We start from the raw sequence: 13,133 nt of genomic DNA on the forward strand, positions 1-13,133 counted from the left end.
AGCGAAAGTCGGACACTTAACCGACTAAGCCACCCAGGCGCCCCAATAATGACTTTTTTAAACTCTAAGAAATGTACTGCAGGTTAACACCCTTCTTCCTTCCAGCTCATGCCTGATTCAGGCCAGCCTCCTCTAAAGGGAAGAGGGACCATCAGCTGTTTCCTCTATTTTCCCGCCTTTAGTCCCTCTAAGTAAAGCCAAGGGAAAGTAAGGAGTTAAGGGTCAGGCAAACTCTGGTTCTGTTCTAGCAATTTAGCATTGGTGTAGGTGCTTAAGGCTGACTCTTTATCTTCTGGGATGTTTTTGAGGGCCCTTGGGAGAACTCTCTCATTACTGGAAATCTCTCACAGCAGTCCTTGGTGGCAGACAATTACGTTTCTCCTTCCATCCAAGGGGACACAGCCAGACTCCTTTTGCAGAGATCTCCCCACCCTCCAGGAGGTCTCTTGGCTATCATGTGAAACAATACCATGCTAAGTCTCTTTCTCAGTCTGTACTGGTTCATGGGAATCCCTTCATGTTCTTTGTTCTGACAAAAGTCCATTTCTTTCCAGTATGGACCCATCTCTTATTCTGTCATCAAAACAACTAGGGAGCTGTCCCTCTTACTCTAGATTTCCTAAGTAGAGGCTTGAAATTGGTGTGTGGTGTCCCCAAGCTCTCCTGTTGAAGCTGTCAGTCCATTGGAGCCTCATTCCCTAGGCTTGAGATGAAGGAAGAATACCTCTCCCTGTCATATGCAATGGTAACACTTTCCAAATCCTCCTCTAGGGGCGCCTGGGTGGCTTAGTCGGTTAAGCGTCCGACTCTCGCTTAGGTCATGATCTCGCGGTTCGTGGGTTCGAGCCCCGCGTTGGGCTCTGTGCTGACAGCTCAGAGCCTGGAGCCTGTTTCAGTCTGTGACTCCCTCTCTCTCTGACCCTCCCCTGCTCACGCTGTCTCTCTCTCTCTCTCTCTCTCTCTCTCTCCTAGAAATAAATAAAACAAAAAAAAAAAAAATCCTCCTCTAATCTATGCCCCATCTCTTGGTTTCTGCAATCCGTTTTAGAAGCTGGAGGTAGTCACCAGTGGGCTGCAAGACTAATTCTTGTGTATCTCCTTTGCTCCTGTTTTAGTGGCATAGCATCTCACTTTGGAATGTGGGAAGAGTCAACACCTATTGGGCCTAAGTAGAAACTGGGATGGAGAGAGTCCCATTTTAACACTTTTTTACATTGTGATGGCAATAATTCTTATTTGGGGTAATCAGTATGTAAAATTGAAAATGTGTATTCTTTCATTATTCCCAGTTATCTCTATTTAACAACAATTATATTGTATACCATTAGAAATTGTGAATAATGCAGGGCAAATTGTGGTTCACCACATGAGCCAAACATTAATTTTACTAGAAGTAGAACAATGGTCACAAAAGCTTGAATTCCAGCTTAAGAAGAGCTTGCACTACTTGAGGTGAAGAGTAAATTCTCTGGTAGAATTTCTGTGTCCTTTCTCAATGGTGACAAGAGGATCGGCAGGAAAATCACAAATTCACTCAATTTCTTGTTTCCTCTGCATGACATCAAATAACTTAGACAAAACAATCTTTCACTAAACCTCCAACTTTCTGTCAGAGTTGATTGGTTCATTTAGTCTTTAATAGATGAATAGATTTTTTCAGTTGATTTTTTGTGACATTAAGCCCTTCAGAGATTCTAGTTAGCAAGGAAAGGAACTTCCATAAGGATCAAAGGTTTGTGAGTTAGTTGGCTAATGGTCGAATGATTGATTTAATAGAGGATACCAATAACATATTCAATTCCAATAGAAATTATTGTTCTCAGCTTGTATGTAGATCAAAATTTTGGTCAACATTCCTGCTTCAAAGTTGTACCATAGTCTTCAACTTGTAAAAATATGTCATTCATCTACTCTCTAAATGGAAATTTCTTTACGGCAGTGGTCCACAATTTATTTTTACTGTAAACCCTTAACATAAAACATTTTGTACATGGATCCATAATGTATGTTTGCTTACTTATATATGTGTTACTACCCTGGTAGATGGTGTAAAAAACAGAACATGAAGAATGTAAAAGTTTAGATAAAGAACCAAATATTTTAAAAATAAATTCATAAATATACAAAAATATTTTGCTGGCTAAAGACGTTTCTAGACTAGACCTTCATTTTTCTTCCTCACACTGGAACCTCAGTGAAATCTTAGAAAACTATATCCAGGACTTGGATAATAGTATTCAGAAATTTGAGAACTTTAAAAGCATGACATTTAGGCAGAAAATGTTTTTACATTTGCATTTTGGGTGTATGTCTGGTTCTGATGTTAATTAGTGATAATACTAAGCAACGCTTGGAATATACAAGTACTGATATTGTTAAGTAAACCCCTTTAGAGCCAACTGGATCTGGGGTCTGTAAACAGGTTTAACATGTCTGACCTGGAATGGAGTCATGGCCTCTTAAACTTTCCCAATTCACATTTAGGCCATGTTTGAAAATATTTTTTTTTTTCTTTCTGGAAGGAGGTCCAAGCAAGATAAAATAACAGAAGATAAACTCTCCTGACTGTGTCTCACAATAAAGCATTAATATTCCATGGCTGAAGACTTCCTCCAGTATTATTTTTAAAAAGGGAAAAAAAAACTTTGCTGGAAACCCCTGCTCCCTAGGACTTAAGAAATGTGTGAAACATGACTATAGTCTAGAAATCAAATCCATTTACAACAGGAGAAACCACTCATATGCGAATTTTGAGGATTTACTTCTTGCCTAGAGCTTAAGCTCAGACTTCTGGCAATTTTGGAGTACACAAAAGCTGAGTCTCCAAACAGCAAGACTTAAAGGATTGAATACCCACCCTGACTCTCACTCCTTGCAGGCTTGTGTTCTGTGTATCTACTTCCTTCTAAATTCTCTCGGGACTACAAGTTTCACTCAAGAGAATATCACGGATTTTGCAATTGTGGTAGTGGTTGGTGGTGTGTTGAGTCTCAGAGAAAAAGAATTGAAAAAGAAAGGACAAGAAATTATGCATGGAACTTAATTTTTCTCCTAGGTTCCCATGAAAGGAAGCAGGGAAATAATGGTCTTCTAAGTAGAAGATAGATTGGGAGAAGTGAAAGATCTCCTGGTCTTCTCACATTTGTCCTTATACTCCAAGAAGTTGGGATTAAGGTTGGGTACATGTTCTGCTGTTGGGACTGCATTGTGAGATGCTGCTCTTCTTATTTCTCCACTGACAGACTCAAGTTTAAAAAGAAAAAGAAGACACCAAGATCCTGCTTGAATCTTTCCTTTCTGTCCAGACCTTTCATTTAAAAATGTATTTAGGGGCGCCTGGGTGGCTCAGTCAGTTAAGTGTTCGACTTCAGCTCAGGTCATGATCTCGTGGTTCGTGGGTTCGAGCCCCGCGTTGGACTCTGTGCTGACAGCATGGAGCCTGGAGCCTGCTTCAGATTCTGTGTCTCCTTCTCTCTTTGACCCTCCCCTGCTCGCTCGCTCGCTCGCTCTCTCTCTCTCTCTCAGAAATAAATAGAACATTTAAAAAATGTATTTAGGAACAGAAACCTTATTTCAAATTCTCTTTCTTAGACCACAAGTAATCAGAAGAATAACCCTTTGTGACTCCAGTCTCCACAGGGCAGTCACTGATAATATTGCCTTCACTTTTGTTGTCCTGGGATAGCACCTCCAATATATGTTTTAATATATATGTACTATATTTAATATATATAAGCTTTACAAAAAATACAGATGGGGCGCATGGGTGGCTCAGTAGGTTAAGCAACAGACTCTTAATTTCAGCTCAGGTCATGATCTCACAGTTCGTGGGATCATTAGATCGAGCCCTGCATGGGGCTCTGTGCTGTCAGCACAGATTCTCTTCTCTCCCTCTCTCTCTGCCCCTCCCCCACTCATGTGTGCGCGCTCGCACACGCTCTCTTTCTCTCTTCTTCAAAATAAACATTTTTTAAAAAATTAAAAATGCAGATCTGGCTTTGCATTGTACTGTGGGACTGTAAATGACCATTAAATCTGCAACCATGCAAAGCAACCTTAATGATAAGTGGGAAAAATCACAATTGTTCTGTGACTTTTAATTTTTTGTCAAAACTTTAAATACTCTCCTTTTGTCAGTTATAAATGTGTAGGGAAATGAAAAGATCAGCAAAAGTGAAATATATTTATTATGCTATAATTTAAAACATTAGTGTTTTATTTTTTGTAAAAAATGGTCAAGAGTAGCTTGAACCATGCATGCTATCTCCTTATTATATAGCATATGTTATAGAGCAGACATCTTGTCCGTGCTTTGGTGAATTGCTGTACTCTCTACGTTTGGATCAACTGCCAACATTTTCTCCTTTGCACTTTCAATATTATAAAATATCCTGAGAATTCATTTAATGTAAAGTGTTTTGCTGGTGTCACTTCCTCTGCAATACCTTTACAGTCTGTGTCACAAATCCTACCTCGTTGATGTCAGTAAGTTTGTCGTCACTAAGTCCCTCTGGCTGCATAGGTACAGGCTCTCAAACAGTTAGCAGGGTCAACAATACCACCATCAGCTATTTCTTCTATAAAGGCATTCCCGTTTGATTCAAATTTATGCCAGTGTTATTATTTTTTTATTTCTCTGCTGCACTTTGATCTCTGTCTGACAATTCCTCCTTTTCCTCCTTTCAATTATTGATTTTTAGAAAGTGGCACATAAGCTTATCATTGGGAACAAAGAAGGCATCACAATGACACTCTTTGCTGTTTGTACGTAAACTGAATAACAGATGCCCAGTGAGCAACCACCAAAACTTTGAAAGAAGTCCTGCGACTGGTCATTGATCCTGATGTGCAGCTGTTATTTACATAGTGATCTGTGGACAAAAGAGCTGCAGGGAAGTTTTTCCTTTATGCACCTGCTCCCAATTAATATATTCTGGCAGCGGAAACGAACTGTGTACTCAAAAGACTGGTGTTATTTGACTCAATTATGCTCATTGAAATCCTTGCATATTGGGAGCACGCAAAGGACGGACTGCCTGTGCTCCAAAGACTTTCTCAGTGTAGAACTTGTTCACATACCATTCTTTCTGTCCAGAACACTGTCCCCTCAGCTCTTGATGTTGGCTTTTTCTCAGCCTTAGGCCAACGGCTTAAATACCACCTCTTGGGAGATTCCTTCCCTGACTGCATTGAGTAATCACTTTGCCTTCATTTTGTTCATGATACTTATCATAATTTTTAAATACATATTTGTGGGTCTGTTTATATTACTTACCTTTTATCTTCCCATTAAACTATATGATCCATGATGGCAGGCAGGGATCCTGTCTGTCTTATTTATTAATATATACCCAGTGCTTATTGCAATGTCTGGGATATAGCAGGTATTCAATAATTATTTCTTAGGTAAATGGATGAATGAATGATATTACGTGTCTGGACAAAAGTAAACCAATTTGCATAAGAATGAATTCAGCAGATTTCCAAGAACGAATTTAGAGAGATTTGCCATGATGGGTTTTCAGTGTCCTGATCAAAGTCCGATGACAAAAAACTGACACCAAAAGCCCCCAAAACAGAATTAATGTTTAGGGAAGAGCAAGTATGGGCCGTGGCCCAGGCTGAGCACAAGGCTTGAGGGTCATGGAGGAAAACTGATTGTGGCCTAGTGTGTTGGTAAAGCTGACATTCTCCAGGGCTCAACGACTCTGGTATAGTATCTGCACTCCTGGGAACAATTGTTGGACATATGCACATGAAGCAAAAGCGTTATAACCTCGGATCTCAGGCACAGCAGTCTGAGTCAAGTGCAAAAACCTGCAAGCCTGGCAAGAGGACCTGGTGGAACAAACTTTTGCCCACAGCACCCTGAGAGCCAAATCCAAAGTACGGTAATAGTGATCTATCCCAATACTTTGGTTCCCTCTCTCCAAGAGCCCCTTTTATATGAAGTCCCCAGGTCTCCTAGGGACAAAAAGGGTAGAGAGGTAGATACTGTACATCTGGTTATCGTGGTATGTGAGTGGTTAACTGGAAATGTTGTTTTAATTGCATCTCAACCAGTGAAGGGGAGTCATGCTGTTTACACCATTGAAAAATCATTAGAGTAGTCACCGCCTTTCTCAGTTCTATCCAGGAGGTGGGGCAGGAAATGTTCCCATAGGAAAAATTGCTGCTTTTCATAGATAACAAGAGCTAACCAGGAAAATTTATCACTGGTAGGAAAGCAAACACAATGGTTCAAGTTTAAGTTCCTATCCTGTTTACTGTCTCCTCATGGCTCTGAAAAGGAGCTGCCACACCTCTTTCCTAAGCTTCTTAAAATGTAGAGAAAAGTAGAAGAGGCCCACAGTTGTACCTTGTTGGAACGCTTCTGCCCCAGCCCCTCTCCCCCTTTTTTCCCGGTCTGTATCAAGCATTTCGGCTTTCTGGTGGTAAACCCACACTCAAATTAGCCAGCTAAAACCACTGGCATAAATGGCTACTAAGTTCTTTTTCTTTTTAATGTTTTTATTCATTTTTGGGAGAGAGAGAGAGAGACAGAACATGAGCAGGGGAGGGGCAGAGAGAGAAGGAGACACAGAATCGGAAGCAGGCTCCAGGCCCTGAGCTGTCAGCACGGAGCCCAAGGCAGGACTCGAACCCACAAACTATGAGATCATGACCTGAGCCGAAGTTGGGCACTTAACCGACTGAGCCACCCAGGCGCCCCTACTAAGTTCTTATAGAGACCTCATGCCTCAGTTAGAGGCAGCCTACTCTGGTTCTCAAGCACCCAAACCAGGGCCAGAATCACTATTCCCGTGTTCCCATAAAATACTTGGCTTTCTTGTACTTCAGTGTGTCTCCTTGGTAAACCAGACCTAAACCACACTACTGTTGTTCAGCCAGCACATAATACGGAGGATTCAATATTGGAGAAAACAATGGGAACCACGTACAGATTTTTTGTCACAACTGTCATTACAGGCTTGTTAAAGCCAGAGCTTTTGAAAAAGGTAAGACTAGTTCCTTACATTAATTGTATCCCTGGAAAAAAAAATAATTACAGAGATTTCTCAGCCCCAAATCACTGAATGCTAAGAAGTTAAGCCAAGGTAATAGTAGATCTTTGTATTGGCTTTACCCAAATGTCTTCCCAGCTAGAAAATGGAGGCATATTCTGTATTGGCAGAATAAAACCTTTCATTGCAAGAGCCTGCGTTTTCCAACTCTGGTAAATTGTTTGGAGCATGGAAGGAGACCTGGATGTGTTCCCTTGTATAATTGTATTTTGTTGGAAGAGAAAGTGCTTGATTTGAGTAAAATGTGGTCAGTCAGAAACAGACTTTTGCCAGAATAGGAGAAAAATTCAGTGTTCAGTGATATTTTAATCCCCATGGAAAATTTGAGATGAAGACTTTATCTTCTGGAGGTATGAAGAGGGAGTCAATGGGCCTTATGGCAGAGATTTTTGTGTTTCTTTAATGTTGCAGATTGATGCAACCATTGAGGTGTATTTTCTTGGTTTTCTTTTTTCTTTCTTTACTAGGATATCTTGGCTGTATTTAAAAAAAAAAAAAAGGATACTGTGCAAGGGTAGAATGGCCAACTTGATCAGTTTGAAAGGATCAAGGTAGTCAAAGCAGTGGAATAAAAAGAGCAGGGGTTTTAATTATTCAAATTCTAGTCCTAGTTCAACTATGACCTTGGGACGATCACTTCTCATCTTTGGCCTCAATTCCTCATCTGAAAAATTAAGAAAATGAACTCAGAATCAGTGGCCTGTCTTGTCTTTGTCTTCCGCAGCATTCATGAAGTTTATACACACAGTATTTCCCATAGGCCGTCCTGGAGCCATTTCAATTCTCAGTGGCCTGCCTTTAATTTCTTCCCTTTCTTGCCATCTCAGTACTGCAATGCATGCAAGGCAGAGTGACTTTACCTTCACAAAACCCTTGAATCTCATCCTACTGATTTGAAAAACAAAGCACAAATTATCTCCAAATTTCTTTACTTTATTAACAACGATAATAGTTTATTACTAAAAATTGACTTGCAACCTTTCTCACTGTTGCCACACATTCACATGTGGTATAAATCACTATTGTAACAGGGGGACTGGGTGGTTTCTAAGATATCTTCGATTGTCAACCTTCTAAAATGGTGCAACTTCCGTTCATCTTAAAATCGAAGCCAGCTCGCTTTGGGCAGACTTGCTATTATAGGGCTGGAACGCAGACACTGTTGAAAATCTGTAGCTGCTCTACTTCTTCGATCTTAGTTAAATCACTACATTACTAAAAATAATAAGCCAGAAATAACCCAAATTTTATTGTTGGCCAAGGGAAACATCATGACCCCCTTGCATGCCTGATCTCAGACCCTGTATAGTTTTGCAAAGCCAGGAAATATGTTTTTAAGAGGCTATTCATTTTCAGTTAGGACAGAAGATGTGACTAATCACAGAGGACTGTTTTCTCTCCTCTAGGCAAGAGCACGGATGGCCTGTAATCACTTCATCGGTGTGTCCACACGCGTACAGATAGCATGGGTGTGGGATGCAGGGAGCATAATGAGTTATGTAAGCCCTTAGAGAGGTCTGGAATGAAATACCTGAAAACCAGTCACCTCCACTCCAATCCATAACCTCCACAAAATTGGGTGGCTTAGCTCAATATTCTCTGAAGAAATTTCTATTTGTGAGATGAAATTGAACTGCACTTACAAATTGGTCTTCTCTGATAAAGAAAGAGATTTTTTTAGTGATTTCTTTAAAAGCTCTAAGTGGTTTCCCTAATAGGCAACAAATCACAGGACACTGTCTATTATCCAAACACCACCAGGCTCTAGAGCCTTGTTTGTGAGATGAAAAGCCTATGGATTGGGTGTTCTCGGCAGTCTTGGTGTCTGATCCTATTGATTTGGGGGGAAAAAAGAAATAATAATTGACTAAAATGATTGATTCAGGAGGCTGCATGAATGGTTTCAGCCTCACCTAAGCTGTTATTTTTATCCTGTCCATGGCAATATGGCTGCTCACTTCAAAACCATGCGGTCCCCATTTTACGGCCTTGCCAAACCCTGACCACACATTTCTTATCACTCTCTGGTGTTAAGGTCACATGCTATGTTCTGTAGCAAGGTCCCTCCACCTTTCCCAAGAGATCTGGGGATCGGGATGTTGGGGGGGAAGAGCTCAACTTTGCCCTGCGGAAGGCTGAAAGTCAAATTACAATACAGGCAGAGTTGACAGGGAGCTTTTCGCTCTTGTTGACAGGTCATCAAAGGCCTAAGTCTTACTGGACCTCAGCAATTCTGAATTCATCCTCGCTGGCAGGTAGCGTGCCTAATGAAAAGAGTTGGAAAGAAAAATACCCACGCCACATGAGAACAGCACCGTTTCAAAGTCGTCCCATTTTCACGAGAGGCTTATGCTCTTAAGGTTTTTTTTTTTTTTTTAAAGTTTATTTATTTTTGAGAGAGAGACCGAGAGAAAGGGAGAGACAGAGAGAGAGGGAGTCACAGAATCCGAAGCAGGCTCCAGGCTGTAAGCTGTCAGCACAGAGCTCAACAACACAGGGCTCGAACCCACAAACCGTGAGATCATGACCTGAGCTGAAGTCAGACACCTAACTGACTGAGTCACCCAGGTGCCCCTGTGCTCTTATGTTTCTAAAGGCATGGGTAATTCAAGGCTCTCATATTTTCAAATAGCAGATACAGATTTGGGCTGATTTAGCCAGGCTTTAGCTTCAGCCCCCATTCACTGTGAGAGACAGCTAGCCAGGACTTTGAGAATTACGGTCTACCTACTGGATATAAATGATAGGATGTTAGTAAACACCAAGAAACCTCAATATTTGGCAGATGTTTTAGTTCCAAAAATTTAACTTGTGACCACTATTTTAAAAATCTTTCATGGTTGGTGGGTTTGAGCCCTGCATTGGACTCTGTGGTGACAGCTCAGAGCCTGGAGCCTGCTTCCGATTCTATGTCTCCCTCTCTCTCTGCCCCTCCCCAGCTTGTGTGCGCTCTCTCTCTCTCTTTCTCTCTCTCTCTCTCTCTCTCTCTCTCTCAAAACTAAACCTTAAAAATCAATAATCCCTGTACTTTTCAAAGAAGAGGAGAAGTCTATGTTCCAAGCTTTAGCTATTTACTCAGTTGATCATTTTCAGCTCAATGATGATTCTTTGTTAAAAACTATGGGGGAAAATGTCATCAAACTGTTATCTGATGTAACGCAGTGACATGGAATAATAAAATAATGAACATTGGTCTGTCACTTTACAGTTTTCACACGCATTGTCTCATTGATTATCACTAGACTGTGACTTCATGTGTCTGGTGTGAAATGCCTCCTTTACCTTCTTTGCCACCGTATCTCCAACACCTTGCAAGGGGCGTGGTGCAGAAGTAGGTGCTCAGTAAATATTTATTAAATGAATGATTGAAACTGCCTTGTGATAAAAGCAGAGCAGGTATTACTCTTTTCCCATTTTATAGGTGAGGCAACATTACAGAGAAGTTTAGCGACTTGCTCAAGGTCATAGAGACAGCAAGTGGTGGTGCCAGGCCTTGACTCTAGTCCTTTAGACTCCCCAGACCTGAGATTTCCTCCACATTCCTGCGTTATGTGGTCTAACTCTAGTACTAATTGGTAAACCCCATAATTTCTCTGGGCCTCATACAACCTTCTCCGTAAAATGAGAGAAGGCTAATATTCTGTGGCTCTGAGGACCCACCTAGGTCTAATGCTATGAGCTCAATTTACAGTATCATTTACAATGTCATTCTGGCTTCTGGGAGTCTTCTATTCACCAAAGAAATGGTGCTAATGGTACAGTCCAGAGAGCTCAGAGCTGCCAGGTTGCCCAGAGGAGGGACTCGGGGCCACTGCCACAGACCCAGTTCCTAACAGTGACAGAAAACCTCAGACAACTTCATACTAGAAGCTTCTCCTTTTAGGAAGTCAGTGAGGTTGTTTTGAGGTTGGCTGGAAAGAGTCTCTGGGAAAATTCTATGTGATTAACATGCAGTTACTCTAGAAGCTTTCTGGCAACGATGTGCACATTTGATGGCCTTGCGTCCTCAGTTAGCTCATTGCCCCTCTCCCCTTCCCCACAGACACACCCCACACCACCCCCTCTGCATGCTCAATAGCTATAACGCAGGATGTAGCTCGTGTAATGAATTCACTGGAAACAGCCGCCTTTCACATGCTACCAAGAATTTCAGGGATAGATTCCAAATGTAGATTTTATTTTTGAAATATCATTATCCTCATCACACATAAGGCACCATGGCAGCAGCTTTGTAAATATTTATCCAGTTGTTATTTGGGGTCTCGTTTTTTTCCTTTTAAAGAACTGATTAATCCCCACTCCCTAGAATGATATATTATTTTCAAGCCAATCCAAATACAAGCTGAAGGCCATGTGTAAATTGCTTCTAATTTTCTTCAGCCAGGAGCCCGTTTAGAATGTACACAAACGGAAGATGTCAAGAACATTTAGTCTGCTATACCCGCGGAGGTTAGTGACGTCCCCCCTGCCCCCAGCCTGCTCTGAAATCTGATTACAGGGGACTGAGAAATGAAGGCTCACCTGGAATTAGAGACAGCTGCCTCAAATAAGGGTAGAACCTGCCACTGCACCCTCCCAAACGAGTCCTTTCGAGGCTCTGCTCCTTTGCAGAATAGAGCTTCATTTATCACCATGGTTCCTAAGTCAGACTCCAATCTCTGGCCATCACTTACCGAAAATTTCGAACCACGAAATTGTGACCATTTCTAAGAGCTGCCTTGTTCAGCAGGGTCCTCAAATTAAACAGCATCTTCTTTTGATAACGAACAAGATGACTCTATGCTCTTGAAAACGCCTCACCAAGGGCGACAGACAGTGGGCTCCACCTAAAAGCTAAGAATGCTTTCAATTGCCGTGAGAGAGCAAAGGTAACATCACTCTTCAACTAACTACCTTATCAAATTCCTCTGGTTAGAGATACTGCAGGGCAGGGTACAGGAACGCCTGAACTTTAAGCCAAGCTTCACCTGTGTGTGTGTGTGTGTGTGTGTGTGTGTGTGTGTGTAATCTTGATTCTTCTGGTGACCAGACTCCTCATTTTTCATAATATATTTATGCTGTCACATACTTGTACAACATCAATTGACAAGTACTCATTGAGCGTATAATATATGCAAGGCGTTGCAGTGTTGGATCCTGTGAAGGTACGTAGAAATAACCCACTGAGAAACTGTAAATCGCAGTGCAAAACCCCAGATGTAGACATGACAACCCAGAGGACTTCCAGTCCGTTTGTAACTCTAAGTCTCAGATTTCTCACGAAAACAAAAAGAAAGAAATGCCCCAGAGCTATTTTTTTCTTCTTTCTTTCTTTTTTTCCATTTTTTTTTTTTTTTTTTTTTTTTTTTTTTTGGTGGCAAGAAGCTGGAGTGGGGAGGTATAATAAAAAGATCTCAGCCCCGAAGCTCTCATTGTGCCTTGCACATAGCAGGTCTTCGATAAACCAGTAGTTGCTTATTAATTCCATCAGGAACCCAGAATCAGTAGAAGTGGGGAGAGGGGTACCCTATGCCCCCGGTAGCCTCTCCAGATCACTAAGAGGTCATCCAATACTTTACATTTATTCATTCATCCACAGTTATAAATCACATATTTTCAAACTCTGTTCTGTGTCAGATATTGGATTAGGCTGGGATTTCAGTGAAGGAAGATGATCTCGCTCTCACAGAGTTTACAGTTCAGGAAGGGTGATAAGATTTGTAAATAAACATACATAACACAAGCCCACAGGAGAGGGCCGGATAAAGCACTACCGTATCACAGGGAAGAAAAAGTACTCTAAGCTGGGAAGGGTGGGAGGCAGGAAAGAAAGAGCTGCGTCTTCTGATCAATTTATATGAGTTTAGCAAACCCAGGTAAACACTGGCTAAAAGTTTATGCAGTGCAAAAAAATGTGCTATTTAAAAATCAATTATGGGAGCGCCTGGGTGGCTCAGTCGGTTGAGCGTCCGACTTCGGCTCAGGTCATGATCTCACAGTTCGTGGGTTCGAGCCCCGCGTCAGGCTCTGTGCTGACAGCTAGCTCAGAGCCTGGAGCCTGTCTTCGGATTCTGTATCTCTCTCTCTCTC

At 41.5% G+C, this 13,133-nt stretch overlaps 1 protein-coding gene across 1 annotated transcript in view; it reads right to left on the reverse strand.

The window, feature by feature from the left end:
* OTC (ornithine transcarbamylase) overlaps window positions 1-11,926 on the reverse strand; it is a 62,054-nt gene extending 50,128 nt beyond the window's left edge. The window contains exon 1 of the mRNA XM_039255850.1: window positions 11,738-11,926. Within this exon, the coding sequence (XP_039111781.1) occupies window positions 11,738-11,814 (77 nt within the window). The 5' untranslated portion in view covers window positions 11,815-11,926. The remainder of the gene's footprint in view (window positions 1-11,737) is intronic.
* Window positions 11,927-13,133: the final 1,207 nt, after the last annotated feature.

The sequence above is a fragment of the Hyaena hyaena genome, unplaced genomic scaffold, assembly GCF_003009895.1.
Source record: "Hyaena hyaena isolate Hyena2069 unplaced genomic scaffold, ASM300989v1 scaffold_12, whole genome shotgun sequence".
NCBI lineage: Eukaryota > Metazoa > Chordata > Mammalia > Carnivora > Hyaenidae > Hyaena > Hyaena hyaena.